Source organism: Camelus ferus, chromosome X, assembly GCF_009834535.1.
Source record: "Camelus ferus isolate YT-003-E chromosome X, BCGSAC_Cfer_1.0, whole genome shotgun sequence".
Taxonomy (NCBI): domain Eukaryota; kingdom Metazoa; phylum Chordata; class Mammalia; order Artiodactyla; family Camelidae; genus Camelus; species Camelus ferus.
Window position 1 is genome coordinate 65,259,121 of NC_045732.1, and position 11,904 is coordinate 65,271,024.

An 11,904-nucleotide genomic window follows, 5' to 3' on the forward strand; every position below is an offset into this window, starting at 1 on the left:
CTACCTATTTGAAAATTGTTCTCATTAGCCTTTAAATCCTTCTTTAGCTTCACTAATTCCAATTATCTTGATTCTCCACATTTGGAAAGCCACTCTTTTTCAATTGTTTAATCGCTATACTTTATGTCAAGACTCACTCATCAAATGTTTTAATGGAGAATATCCTTTCTCTGCAGTACCTCCAAGTATTTTAAAACATGTAACTCAAAATTCATTATTAATCTTATATCACTAGTGGTTTTTGTCCATTCTCCTTTCCCCTTTACCAAAATTCAAGGACTGCGGATGTGAGAGATGAACTACATTCTACTGATGGATATATAAAGAAACCCAAAACCAAAGGATTCCTCCATTTCAACTTGAATTTTATTAATTTCCTTATAACCCTGAAGGTACAGGTTACATACATCTCTCCTTATTCAACTTCTTAAAGTATTACAATCAAAAATGTCTGATCTCCAGGAGAATGCTAAGCATGTGCTTATTTCATAGCAAGGAATGTCATCCTTTCACAGGGAACAATTTTTGTAAACAGGGACTTTTTTTAAAATCAGAGCCAAGACCTCAGTTTTACATTCGTATCTACAACTGTACTCCAAGTAGAAATGTGGGGCTTAGCTTTCTCAGTGGAAAACAACCACCCAACAGATTTCCTACAATTTAAACATAATTTACAATAAAACACTATTTATTGTGTAAAACGTTTATATTTATTAATCAAAGGCACAAAGCAAAACTAAGACTATGAAAGTTAACCTTAATATTGACAATTAAGTCATAGCAACCTGGTAAAGAAAGACCAGCTAAAGCTAATAAAGAGGAGTTGCTTCAAATTCCTAAGGAAAATACAATGACTGACACCATTAGTAATTAGAACATTTCAAACAATAGGGAAAATATAAACATCAATAAACACCTTATTTTGGAGGCAAAGAAATGTAAAGTGTTCACTGCCTTGTAGCCTGTGGTATGTATCATAGAGGACTGGTTATGCCTTTCAGTCTTGGGTGCCTTAGAGATCAGAGACGGTTACCATCTGGTAACTCTGGTGGGTGTTATCCAACCACTGGCTGGAATTAAATGACACAGTGACTCTGTTTATCACAGGGACGAATGAAAACATTTTAACTTCTTGATGCAAATTATACAATCAAACCAGATAACCTAGGCTGGGAAAGGGCCAGTTTGGAGGGATCAATTTTCCATCCATCACAGTGCCTTTCAAGGGCCCCACGTAGAAAAAAAAAGTCAAGAGGAACACAGTATTGCTTCATTTACATTTATTAAGCTCTTCCAGTGTTTCAGAGTGGTATGGGGATTTCAATGATCTAACATGAATGGGACAAAAGGTGGACTATAACGAGGCTAATGTCTTGATCGAATCGGGCTACTGGTGCGACTTTTCAATCTATTGGTAGGAGAATTCAGGATTCCAGCCAGGCGATCTTGTAAGTTACAGGGTTAGGGGTGGGGATGTCAATGTCCTAAAATGAAAGAAAAAAGATTAGTTTACTTGTAACCCAAATTTCAATATCTGGATTCATTTGTACACATTCTAATCTATTCTGCTAATAAAGATCTTCACGTGTTCCTGGTCAGTAGCTCAGTTCTCACCTCTTACCATGTTTATGGCTCCAGGTCTAAATTTGTTAGAAAGGGGACCACTTAGGATCTTTAGGCTGACACAGGAAGGTAAACCCACAGAGGCCCTTCTGTCCTTTTTGGCCATGACCTGTATTTTGAGGCCTGATGTGCCCATGCAGTGCTGACACAGTACCAACAATATTTGGATGCACTACTGGACGTGACACCTTGGCAAACTCAGTACATGCATCATGTGTACAAGCTGAAGTAAACACCAACACTGACAGAGTTAAGGACCAAAATGAACGTACCTTAACATTGTAGAGGAATTGGCCCGTGTTATGTTGGTCACACTATCTCATACTGGTTATTTGTTATGGCGCGAGAGAGGCAGTAGGCTAGAAAGATTCCAATCAGCTGGAAATAAAATGCAAGCAAAATTACACACACATACCTCACTGCTAATTTCCTCCCTTAAGTTTTTCTAGACAGCAATATTTGCTACTCTGCAGCACCTAGATCATATGCAAAGCATAGAAGTGAAGTAAAATCTCCAACTATGAAAGCAGACATTCTCTTGGACAACCTAGAGCAGTGCTGTAATGATGAAAACACTCTGTAACACCTGTGCTGTCCAACACAGGGGCTACCAGCCACATATGGCTTCTGGGCACTTTGAATGGGACTGAGGTAACTGAAGAGCCAAGATTCTAATTTAATAATTATAATTTCTGAAAGGTGGCTAGTGGCTATTTTATTAGACAGTGCAGATTCAGAAATGTACCTAAGAGGGCACCAGGTCTTAGAGCACTCTGTAGTTGTGGAAAACGTAAGATCCAAGATAAAAAATTGGAATGAAAATAGCAAAAATTTCTATACTGTGATGAGCTACTGAGAATTCTGTGAAAATGTGGAAGCCTTCAAAGTGGAAATCTTGTAGCTTACACCTATAAGAGTGATGAAACATTTCCGAACCACAAGGACTTACCTGAAAACAAGCCACTCCGAAGGAAATTCCTGCGACGACTCCCATTTCTGACTCTATAATGGTCATCACCTTTATAAAACAACCCTAATGGAAGAGAAATTTACAAAAACATCAAGTTTTTTGTCTTAGTTCTTAGTTTTTATGTTATCTTTCTTTTATTAACTTTTTACTCTTTCATATAACAATTCCTGTCTCCTTGCACAGTGCTCTTGAAAGAAGTTTGAGGAACAGAAGTTCAACCTTTTGGATTATGCATTTAAGTGTTACTTGCTAGCTGTGGAAACTCAAGTCACAAATTTATTTCCTCATTTATTCAATGAAAATAACACCTGCCCTGCTTCATTTCCGATTATGTGTATTGTGAGTAAAAATTTAAAATTTTTTTTCCTCCTTACTTCATTGTTGACTTTATCTGCATCTCTCTGAGGAGAACAATCTTCAAGTTTACAGCAGCTCTTGGGAAATCCTTTTTCTAAGTAATAATTAGTATTCTTCCAATCTCTATAGTCGGTGACACCACAACAATGTAACTGAAAAAAAAAATCCGACCAAAGCATTTATAATTACAACTTTGTAGTCAAACAGTTAAACCATCATCTTATTATACTCAATGTTCTCTATTGGCATTATAATTCAAGAAATGAACGCTTGTTTCTAACATCAAGAGTGACATCTTTGGACTGGCCTTACTTTCCATTGGTACTAACAGTAGGCAGATGTTCCCCTCTTGAGAAGCCACCACCAACAACCACTTACCACCTATGACCACTTACCGTATTTTGAATCTTGTCTACTGCATCACTTCTATAATCTCCCGTAACGTTATATTGCTTTAAAGCTTTCTCATAATTATTCTTAAAGCTGTTCTTAATCTACAGCAAAGAAACACAAGGCTAATAAACAAAGATTCTAGAGTGTTCTTTTGGTTTCTAGGTCAAATAAGAAATTCCCACATCTGACCAATGGTCTTATCTTTGACAACAGCAACGTTTCTAAGGTCCAATCCTGTCCTCTAGGTGATAAGAGTTTAGCTAAGGGGACGACTAAGCAAAACATTCCAGTAAAAGACGATAGCCACTAAAAGTTCAAAGTGCTATAGGAGCATGTATTTATTAAAGCGGCAGCTCTGTACTGCTGCATCCCCTCCCACCCCCAATATCTTTCTCCACTTTAAAGTGAGTACACATTTGACTTCCATGGAATTTGTAAGCTACAAAATCATACTCTGGGAGACTGCACTACCACTTAGTGAAACACTGCTATAGATGGCCTTCAGTCCTCACTAACTTCCTAACCCCAGGGTCAGCAGAGAGTAATCCTGATTGCTAATTCAATATTAATGATTTGCATTAAGTATATCCATTTTGTATTATCAATTTCACACTTTAAATAAGTTGTACTATATCCATTTTAGGTACTTACACACAGAAAAATGACTGGAAATACATGTAATTATGGGTACCTTTCATTTTCTTGGGTGATTATCAGTCTTCATCAAAAAAGTGGGCTAGACTTAATTTTTTACAAGAAAGCCGTTACTGTCAGCTACTGAGTTCCCAAACTCAGGCTTACCTCATGTCTGAAAACAAATCCTACGATGGCAGCGACCAGTTCGACCAAAAAAATGAGAGTCAGAAACATTGCATACTGTGGGATTAAAAAAAAAGTCCAAGTCAGCAAATAAGATACATCACAGCTGCAAAGGGAGTCAAAGAAAAAAAAATTGTCTGCTCAATCAGTTCAGCATGTTTTTATTGAAAAGGGCAGGGAAAATACAACAAATGTGGAAACTGGCAGCTAAGGTAAGTTTTCATAGGGAAGAGGAAAAATCAAAAAAGGCCACATCTAGCTCCAAGAAACAAAGCTTACAGCACATAAGCCTGGTTCAAAAACCAACAACCAATTCTAGGAAAACAAGAACTCACCAGTTTTAGCATCCATGCAGAAGCTCGGCAGGTAGCAAAACAGCCGAAGGTGCCCAAAAGAATAATGACAGTGCCAGTGCCGATGAGCACGAAGGGGACATTGGTGGCCTTCTCATTTAAAAGTGAGAAATAATTCTCTAGGCTCACCTTCCCCCAAATGCCAACGGCAAGAAGGATAACGCCAGTGATCTACGTGGGAAGTCAGAGAATAGAAAGTTACTCGCTGTATACAGCAGCATCTTCAAACCACAAACCACTAGGTGTTTAAGAAACAATAGGTGTGAGAATTGATTAAGCTGCCTGTGGTCAATGCTCTGGCCGGGATGTGGCAGACAAGACACAGGGGGTTAGGATGGGGAGCTGCACAGAAGGACAGGCCTTGATCAATCCACACGCTGGATCACTAGGTAGCCCAGGTAACCAGGACAAAATCAGGGGGGCAGCTAAAGAGAGCATCTTGACAAAATTCTTAATCTGATTTTTTTTTCCCCTAGGGCTGAAAACTTACTTAACTGTTTTACTCCCGCCTTAGAAATAAAACTCTCCCAGAGATGGAGCGGGGAATGGGCAGGGGGGTGGGGGGAGGGAGGGGGCGGGGGGGTGAGGGTGGGGGCGGGGTTGGAATGTTTCTAGGAGTTCCAGAAACTTTCCCCTTCCTCCCCAGTTCAGGGATGAGCACAGGGTACAAAGGGATGGTACACAAAGAAAGTCCAAGGATAGATTGGCGGGAGTGCAGCCATTACCATACTTACCTGCGAAATACTCCCCTCCTATGAAGCAGTGAAAAGAAAGAGACTATTACGCAAGCGAGCTCCCCCAGGGGCTGGGCAAGCTTTGCCCCTGCAACGGGTCGGGGACACTCTCTGGGCGTGGGGGAGCGGGGTGGAGGTTAACTCCCTTCCTCGCCCCCCGCACGAATTCGCATGCGAGGCACGTCTGGGTCGCGGCTCAGCTTCTAGGCTGCCGTCGCCCGACATCCCGACCCTGGTGCGGGCGAGATGCCCGAGTTCGAGCCCCAGCAATTCGTCTACAGCGCCGGGGTCCTAGCTGCGACCGCCACTCCCACCCCCACCCCCACCCCCGCCCCTCCTCCACCCGCGATCCGAGCTCCCTCCGCTCGGGGTCACACCAACCCCACCGACCCAAGCCCACGATCCCCTCCCATCCCCGGGCGTCTCCGTCTCTCACCCAGAAGATGAATGTGTAGATCAAAAGGACGCTCTTGAAACATGTGATCACCGGCTTGGTCTGCAGCCTCCGAGATGGGGACGCCATGACTAGCCCAAGACCCTGCCCCGCCGCGCCAGGCGATCGGAACAGAGCGAGCGAGGCGCGGAGTCCCCGAATCTCCCCGGAAACTGCCGAAAAGTTACGAGCGTCTGCAACTGAGAAGAGCCGGAAACACCGTAGTTTTCTAGAGGGTAAAGTCCGGGTAGGCCGTCCGGAAAGCAACGACAATTTCCGAGCGCCCCCTGCCGAAGGTTACCGAAAACTATATACAAAGGTTGTAGTGTCGGAAATTTCTTGGATCTTCAAACGGAGCTTGCTTCATTTTTAGGCTGAAAGAATCTTTCCCGCCCCCTAACCCTCCCCCTGCCCTTATAACTTATCATATTATGTTTCTATCATCAGCAGCGCCAGCAGCGCTGAGATTCGGCCTCGACGGCCCTTAGTGCCCTAGAGGGAAAAAAAGAAATATAAGGAGGTTAAAAGTGACCTAAAAATATTTTATGACATCGCAAAATACTCACAAGAAATATCTTTCCAAAGAGAAAGAGAAGCGGGTTGCAAAACGATACGTGCAGTCACATGTTTTCAGACAAAAACCCAAGTGCACTTTACGTGAGTGGTGAAATTACGCTGATTTTTTCCCCCTCACTTATTTTGTGCTTCTCAGTTTTGAACACTGTTTTATGCGGTGGGAAGGGGGTATAAGAATGAATGGATTATGGGAAATAATCACTTGTTGACAGAATTCCAAAGGTAGGAGAGAATTCAAGTCCTAGAACTTGAGACTATGTGTTCCTAAGGAGTTAAACTGAATAGGAATGAATCATCAGAAAGTTTCCTGTCCCATATGTCCACAGACAGCCTGAGTCAACCTTTGTGCTAGAATGGAATTAAAAAAAGAAAAACCCAGCCCTTTCACAGTCTCCTAAACACTGGTAATAAAACGTTCTTTTTGTTTTGTTTGAGGCTTGACTAAGTGTAAAAACTGGTCTCCAGATAGTTGAGAGGCCTAGAAAGCTTGGATTATGCAAATCAGCAGAGCCAATTAGGTTAAAGTTCTTTGATTCATCTATAAAAAAAGGGATGTCTCTATTTCATAAAGGATGTATAGACAAAGGATGTATGTACCCAGCCCACAGGAATAAGTGCATACATTTGAGCTATAGATACAATAGGTTGATTCCATGTCTCTCATTAAAGGGGAAAAAAGAAATGAGTCCATTGTTTCCTGCTTTCTAGCACCATTTAGGCTTCAAGAGTGACCAAATGAGCCATTCAGATTGCCCTCAATTTAAATAGGTCATTTAACTTCTCACGAGAACCTCAGGATAGGGATGTCTTTTTCATCAATTAAGGTTTGGTTTCTCAACTAAAGTATAAGCTCTCTGAGAGAAGAGACTGAGTGTCAAATGTGTGTGTGTTATTTACAGAGTGGTAGTAATCCCTCTAATCGAAGACAGTATCAGTTCCCTACCCAACCCATTACATCATCATTGACACAAGCATAACATCACAAATGGGCATTTACTGTATTGCTATTGCAAAAAGTCCTGCACTAGTGAAAAGGAGGTGGCTGCCTAAACTTTTTTGCCTGAAACCTTGCTTTCAGTATATACCACAGAACCAGAAAACAGGAAAGTTCCATTGACTTGGTCACACAGAACTTCCCTGTGCTTCAAATATTGACCTAGGACCAGCTCCTGTAACATCATGCCAGATGTCTGAGGTCCAAGAGAGCAACTGTTGGAGAATTATCACACTGCCACACTTTATACTAAAATTTTATCCTAAAATTAGAAAAGCCTAGCACATAAATACCTGGAAATGGGTAAATGATACCTCTGTATACCTCATAAACAGCAAGGTCATCAGGAAATACAGCAGACATTGACTTTTAAAGTGCCACTTGTGCCATGGCTACGGGAACTGAGGTTGAGGGGCTCTGAGGATACACCAGGCTGTCTCCCTAGGCTACACATTGCTACCTGAGGGGTTCTTGTATTAGAACAAAAAACTATCGAGGGAAGTCTTACTAACTTCTTGTCACCTTAAATGGAAGTTTCCTCTGAAGCTTAGGTTTGTACCATGTCCCTGAAAGGGATTTTCATTGTGAGCCTGAGAGCAAATAAATATTTGTGTCTGAAGAAAAAAAAAACAGTCAAAGCAAAAGCCACATCTTATTTCCAAGAATGTGTTGATTTTCCTCCTCTCCCTTCCTCTGCCACTCACAACGCTGCTTTGTTTGAATAACAGTCGGTGCCAAATTAAACCAAAAGCTGACATGGAACTTAATATTCCTATGGCCGCAACACCTTGCACCAGTGCCTCCCAGCCTGTTCCACCTCCCCCCTCCCCCGTTGCCATGCCACCAAACCCAGAAGTTCAGTTCAGTTCAAATTTAGGCCTGGGTCTGGGTCCAAACCCAGACAAAGGGGTATCTAATCTCATCTAAGCAGTGTAAGAAGTCATTCTCTAGGTCATAAGATAAATTTATTCTTTAAAGTATTCATATTGACTATAATATTGAGCAGTGACTAGGTACCAACCACTGTTGCTAAGCAACACGACATGTGTTACCTCATGCATACATCACAAAAGCCCTTATTGTGAGGTGGAGACTACCACTGCCACATTTCACAGAGGAGGAGACAGGTTCAGAGAGGCTAAGTAACTGGCCTGGGACGAAGCCCTGGCAACTTCTGTTTCCCACATGAGAAATGGGGCCCACTCTGTGATGAGACATGGCCGCCTCTGGACAAACAGCTGTCTCGGCTGGGAATAACCTCAGCCGAGACAGCTGTTCTCAGATGTTTAGCCACAAACAAGGGCTTTTTGGAGCCCCTGAAGCACAAGAATCTCAATGGTTTCCCCAATTCTGCCTTGTGCTTGGGGATTTTTGTTGAATTTTACTTTTGCCTTCACTCAGTAGCCCAAATCACTTAGGAAGTCACCCTGCCCCCGGTCCCAGAACGGCGAAGTAGAGAATTCAATAATTTTTCTGGTTCAGCCTCTTACTTTTTCCCTCTTTCTGATCACTAAAATGTATGCTTGATGTCAAAAAGGTAGGGCAAAAGGAACTTACCTTAAGTATTGTTGCTGCTTGTTTTACATTCAATATTTAGTAGAGATTTGTGTCCCTTCCCTATTAACTTCTATAACCTTTGAGATTAGGTTTTAAATGTTTTTCTTTGGCATTTAAACGATGCCTCCTGCACCAAATATATCAGCTTATTTCCTATAGCTTTCCCAAAGTGAATTTTCTGTTCCACAATAGGCCAGTATTATTATCTCCCCAATAAACAACATCTGTTCCCTACTCCCTCCCCACTCCCCAAACTCAAAATTCCTGCCCCACAACCTAAGGTTCAACTCAACCCCAATTCAATGAGAGCGTCCCCAGCCCCCCAGCCCCCATCCACACACATACCTCTTTCTCTAACATCAGTGCTCATTAGTCTGAGCACTCACAGTAACTCATACCCTTAGTCAGTTACTACCATACCTGCTTTGAGTACCTGCTTTCTTCTCTACTCACCTATCTTACATACTGCTGCCTACATATTAAGAAACTTCTGAGGAGCTAGTTTGGCAGGGCTCCTGCGCCCCCTTTTATACTCTCCCAGCCCCTCTATGACATAATGCACAATTGTTGAGCTCATTTTGTGCTCAGCCAATCCCTGCTCAGCTCATTGGTCATAGCTGGCCTCTGAGGCCAACCACTTAGTAGTGACTCAAGGTTTGATTAATTAAATTAAATTAAAAACTAACTGTCTAAGCCATCCCAGTATCACACTGACACAAAACAGAAAAATTAAGTTGAGCTACTAGATAATGTCTTGGGATATTACTATTCCCTGTCTTAGGAACCAGTAAAAAGACATAAAGCACTGTGCACAGAATACATCTTATCTCTTGTTCACATAATAATCTTACCATTTTCACTTTCTAATACCTTTTCTAGACTCCCTTCAACTACCTTTAGCTAAGTGCCTATCATAAAATTTAAAAGTACCTTCTACTTATTGTCTTAAAATCTCACATTTTACATTACAGCCATCAGATAAACATTTAAACAGAATTTAAACATCATCACTTAAAAAGATAATTCACATGTAGTTTCAAAAATTAGTTTTCTGAATAGGAGTATCTTTCTCTTCCTAATGTCTCTTATGTATTCTCATTATTCCTTCTCTGAAATTCTCTTCTGTGTCTATTTTTTGATTCTTTTTTTTCCATCTACTCTTTTCAGGTTCTCCATGAATCCTTCCCTCCTTTTCCAGCCCTGATCTTTCCTTTTTCAAAAAGGCCCCTAATGTACAACTTGGGACACATGGAAATGAGAAATACTCCCAAATGGTATTAGTATTCACATTTCCACATTAGTCCATTTTCTAAGAAAGCTGTTTCTAGTCTAGGCTTGTTAAGCTTTGCGGAGATCTCAGCTAGGCAAGTCAGTTTCCATATCTAATATTTCTTAAAACAATGTCTTACTGACTACTGAGGGGTTTCATATTAAACTCTTAAAGTTGAAGATGGTACTGAACTTTAAGAACTTTTACAATTTTATATTTGGATGGATGGATGTTATCGGTTTCTTTGTCTTTGTCTTATCTTTCCAACCAAATCATAGGGAGATGGCTTTTATTGAACTTTATGTAACTGCAGTGTCTAACATAGTGCTGTCCACACATAGTAGGTGCTGAAGAGGTGTTGGGTTTTTTAATCGACCCCACTTGTTTTGGGTAAGATCTTCATTTACTCATCCCAGTGCTTCATAGGGATACTGTCCCTCTTGTCTCATTTAACCTCTTACTTTGATCTCCCTATGATTTCCATAATCTTCCCCTTCACTTTCTTCTTTAACCTCTCTCTGTGACCCCTCTGTCCTGCTCCTTCCAGCTTTAAGTGGGACACAAGGCTTTATGCAGCCTCCTCATCTTAGCACGTGCTGGGCTCTGTGTTTGGTGCTAGGGGAATGAAGAAGACGAAGGCACAGTCCCTGCCCTTTGGGGACTCAGAGTCTAGTAGGGGATAGAAATGAGTCTGAGATGAACAGACTAGTATAGTAGGAGACAGAGCTTATCATTGATCAACAGTGACAATAAGCATGATAAATCCTATAATTGAGACATGCATAAAGTGATATGGTAGAAAAGGAAGGTGAAGTAAACCAGCTCTGGCTGGCGTGGGCTGAGGGAAGCTTCTCAGTAGCAAAAATGGATATAGTTTCAACAGGCCAGGGAAGAAGGGAAACGGATACAGGGTAGAGTCAATATGTCTCGTCCCAGCCGCCATTGTGTGAAAGGAAGAGCAAGAAGTTCAGTGTGTCCAGAATGAAGAGTTACGGGGTGAATGTTTGAAACTAGGCTGAGGACGTAGGGCAGGTTTGCTTGTACAGGGTATGGAATGCCCTGCTAAGAGCTCAGACTGTCCTCTTTGCCAAGGGTGAGCTAATGAAGGGCTTTTTTAGAACGAAAACAATCCAGGTAGAATTTATCCCTCTGCTTAGTCACTCTCCTCTCTCAACCTCTCTCTGTCCATCTCTCTCTCTCTCTCTCTCTCTCTCTCTCTCTCTCTGTCTCTCTCTCTCACACACACACATGCACTTAATCGATTCACTGTTTTCTAATACATAAGTTTAATGTAAACTCCTATATCTGATTTGAAGGGCCCCACAATCTGGCCCTATTATATTTATTCAACTTGGTTTCCTCCCCCCACCCCCGAGCCCTCTTATTGGTTAGCCTGCCTTCCCTCTGAGCTAACAGTGAGCACCTGTTGATGTCATCTCCCTTGCCTGAGAGCAGGCCAGGGCCCATGTCCACCAACAGAGTGCTCACACAGTCCTCATAGCATATTCTTTATCTGGTCTTGTACAATTTTCTAATGGTTTGTGCCCCCCTCCTCTCCCCTACTGGAACATAAACCCTCTGTGAGCTGGAGACTAAACTCCATAAGATCAGGAATCACACAGTTCTTACTCAGCATAGTCCCCTGGTTCTTAGCTTATAATAGAGGCCTGATGAAAGTTAGTTCAATAAACACACACAATTGTAATTAAGAACATTTTTGTTGAACGTCTGTCTCCTCCATTCCAGGAGGGCAAGGATTTATGTCCATTTTGCTCACTGATGTCTCTCAAGTACCTCGAACAGTGCGTGGCATATAATAGATGCT

General features: G+C 41.8%; 1 protein-coding gene across 2 annotated transcripts; it reads right to left on the reverse strand.

Moving 5' to 3' along the window:
- Positions 1-1,265: 1,265 nt before the first annotated feature.
- On the reverse strand, positions 1,266-5,927 carry TSPAN6 (tetraspanin 6). 2 transcript variants are annotated; one of them, XM_006192052.2, is made up of 8 exons: positions 5,686-5,927; positions 4,498-4,686; positions 4,145-4,219; positions 3,346-3,444; positions 2,968-3,102; positions 2,573-2,656; positions 1,896-2,001; positions 1,266-1,484 (listed from the first exon to the last, which is right to left on the reverse strand). In XM_006192052.2, exons 1-7 carry the CDS (start codon positions 5,770-5,772, stop codon positions 1,933-1,935), a joined length of 738 nt encoding a protein of 245 aa, XP_006192114.1. In that variant the 5' UTR covers positions 5,773-5,927; the 3' UTR covers positions 1,266-1,484; positions 1,896-1,932. The 2 variants fall into 2 exon arrangements, with proteins under 2 accessions (XP_006192114.1, XP_032330997.1); XM_032475106.1 differs by lacking the exon at positions 4,498-4,686 and having other exon boundaries at positions 5,686-5,909.
- Between the last annotated feature and the right edge of the window lie 5,977 nt (positions 5,928-11,904).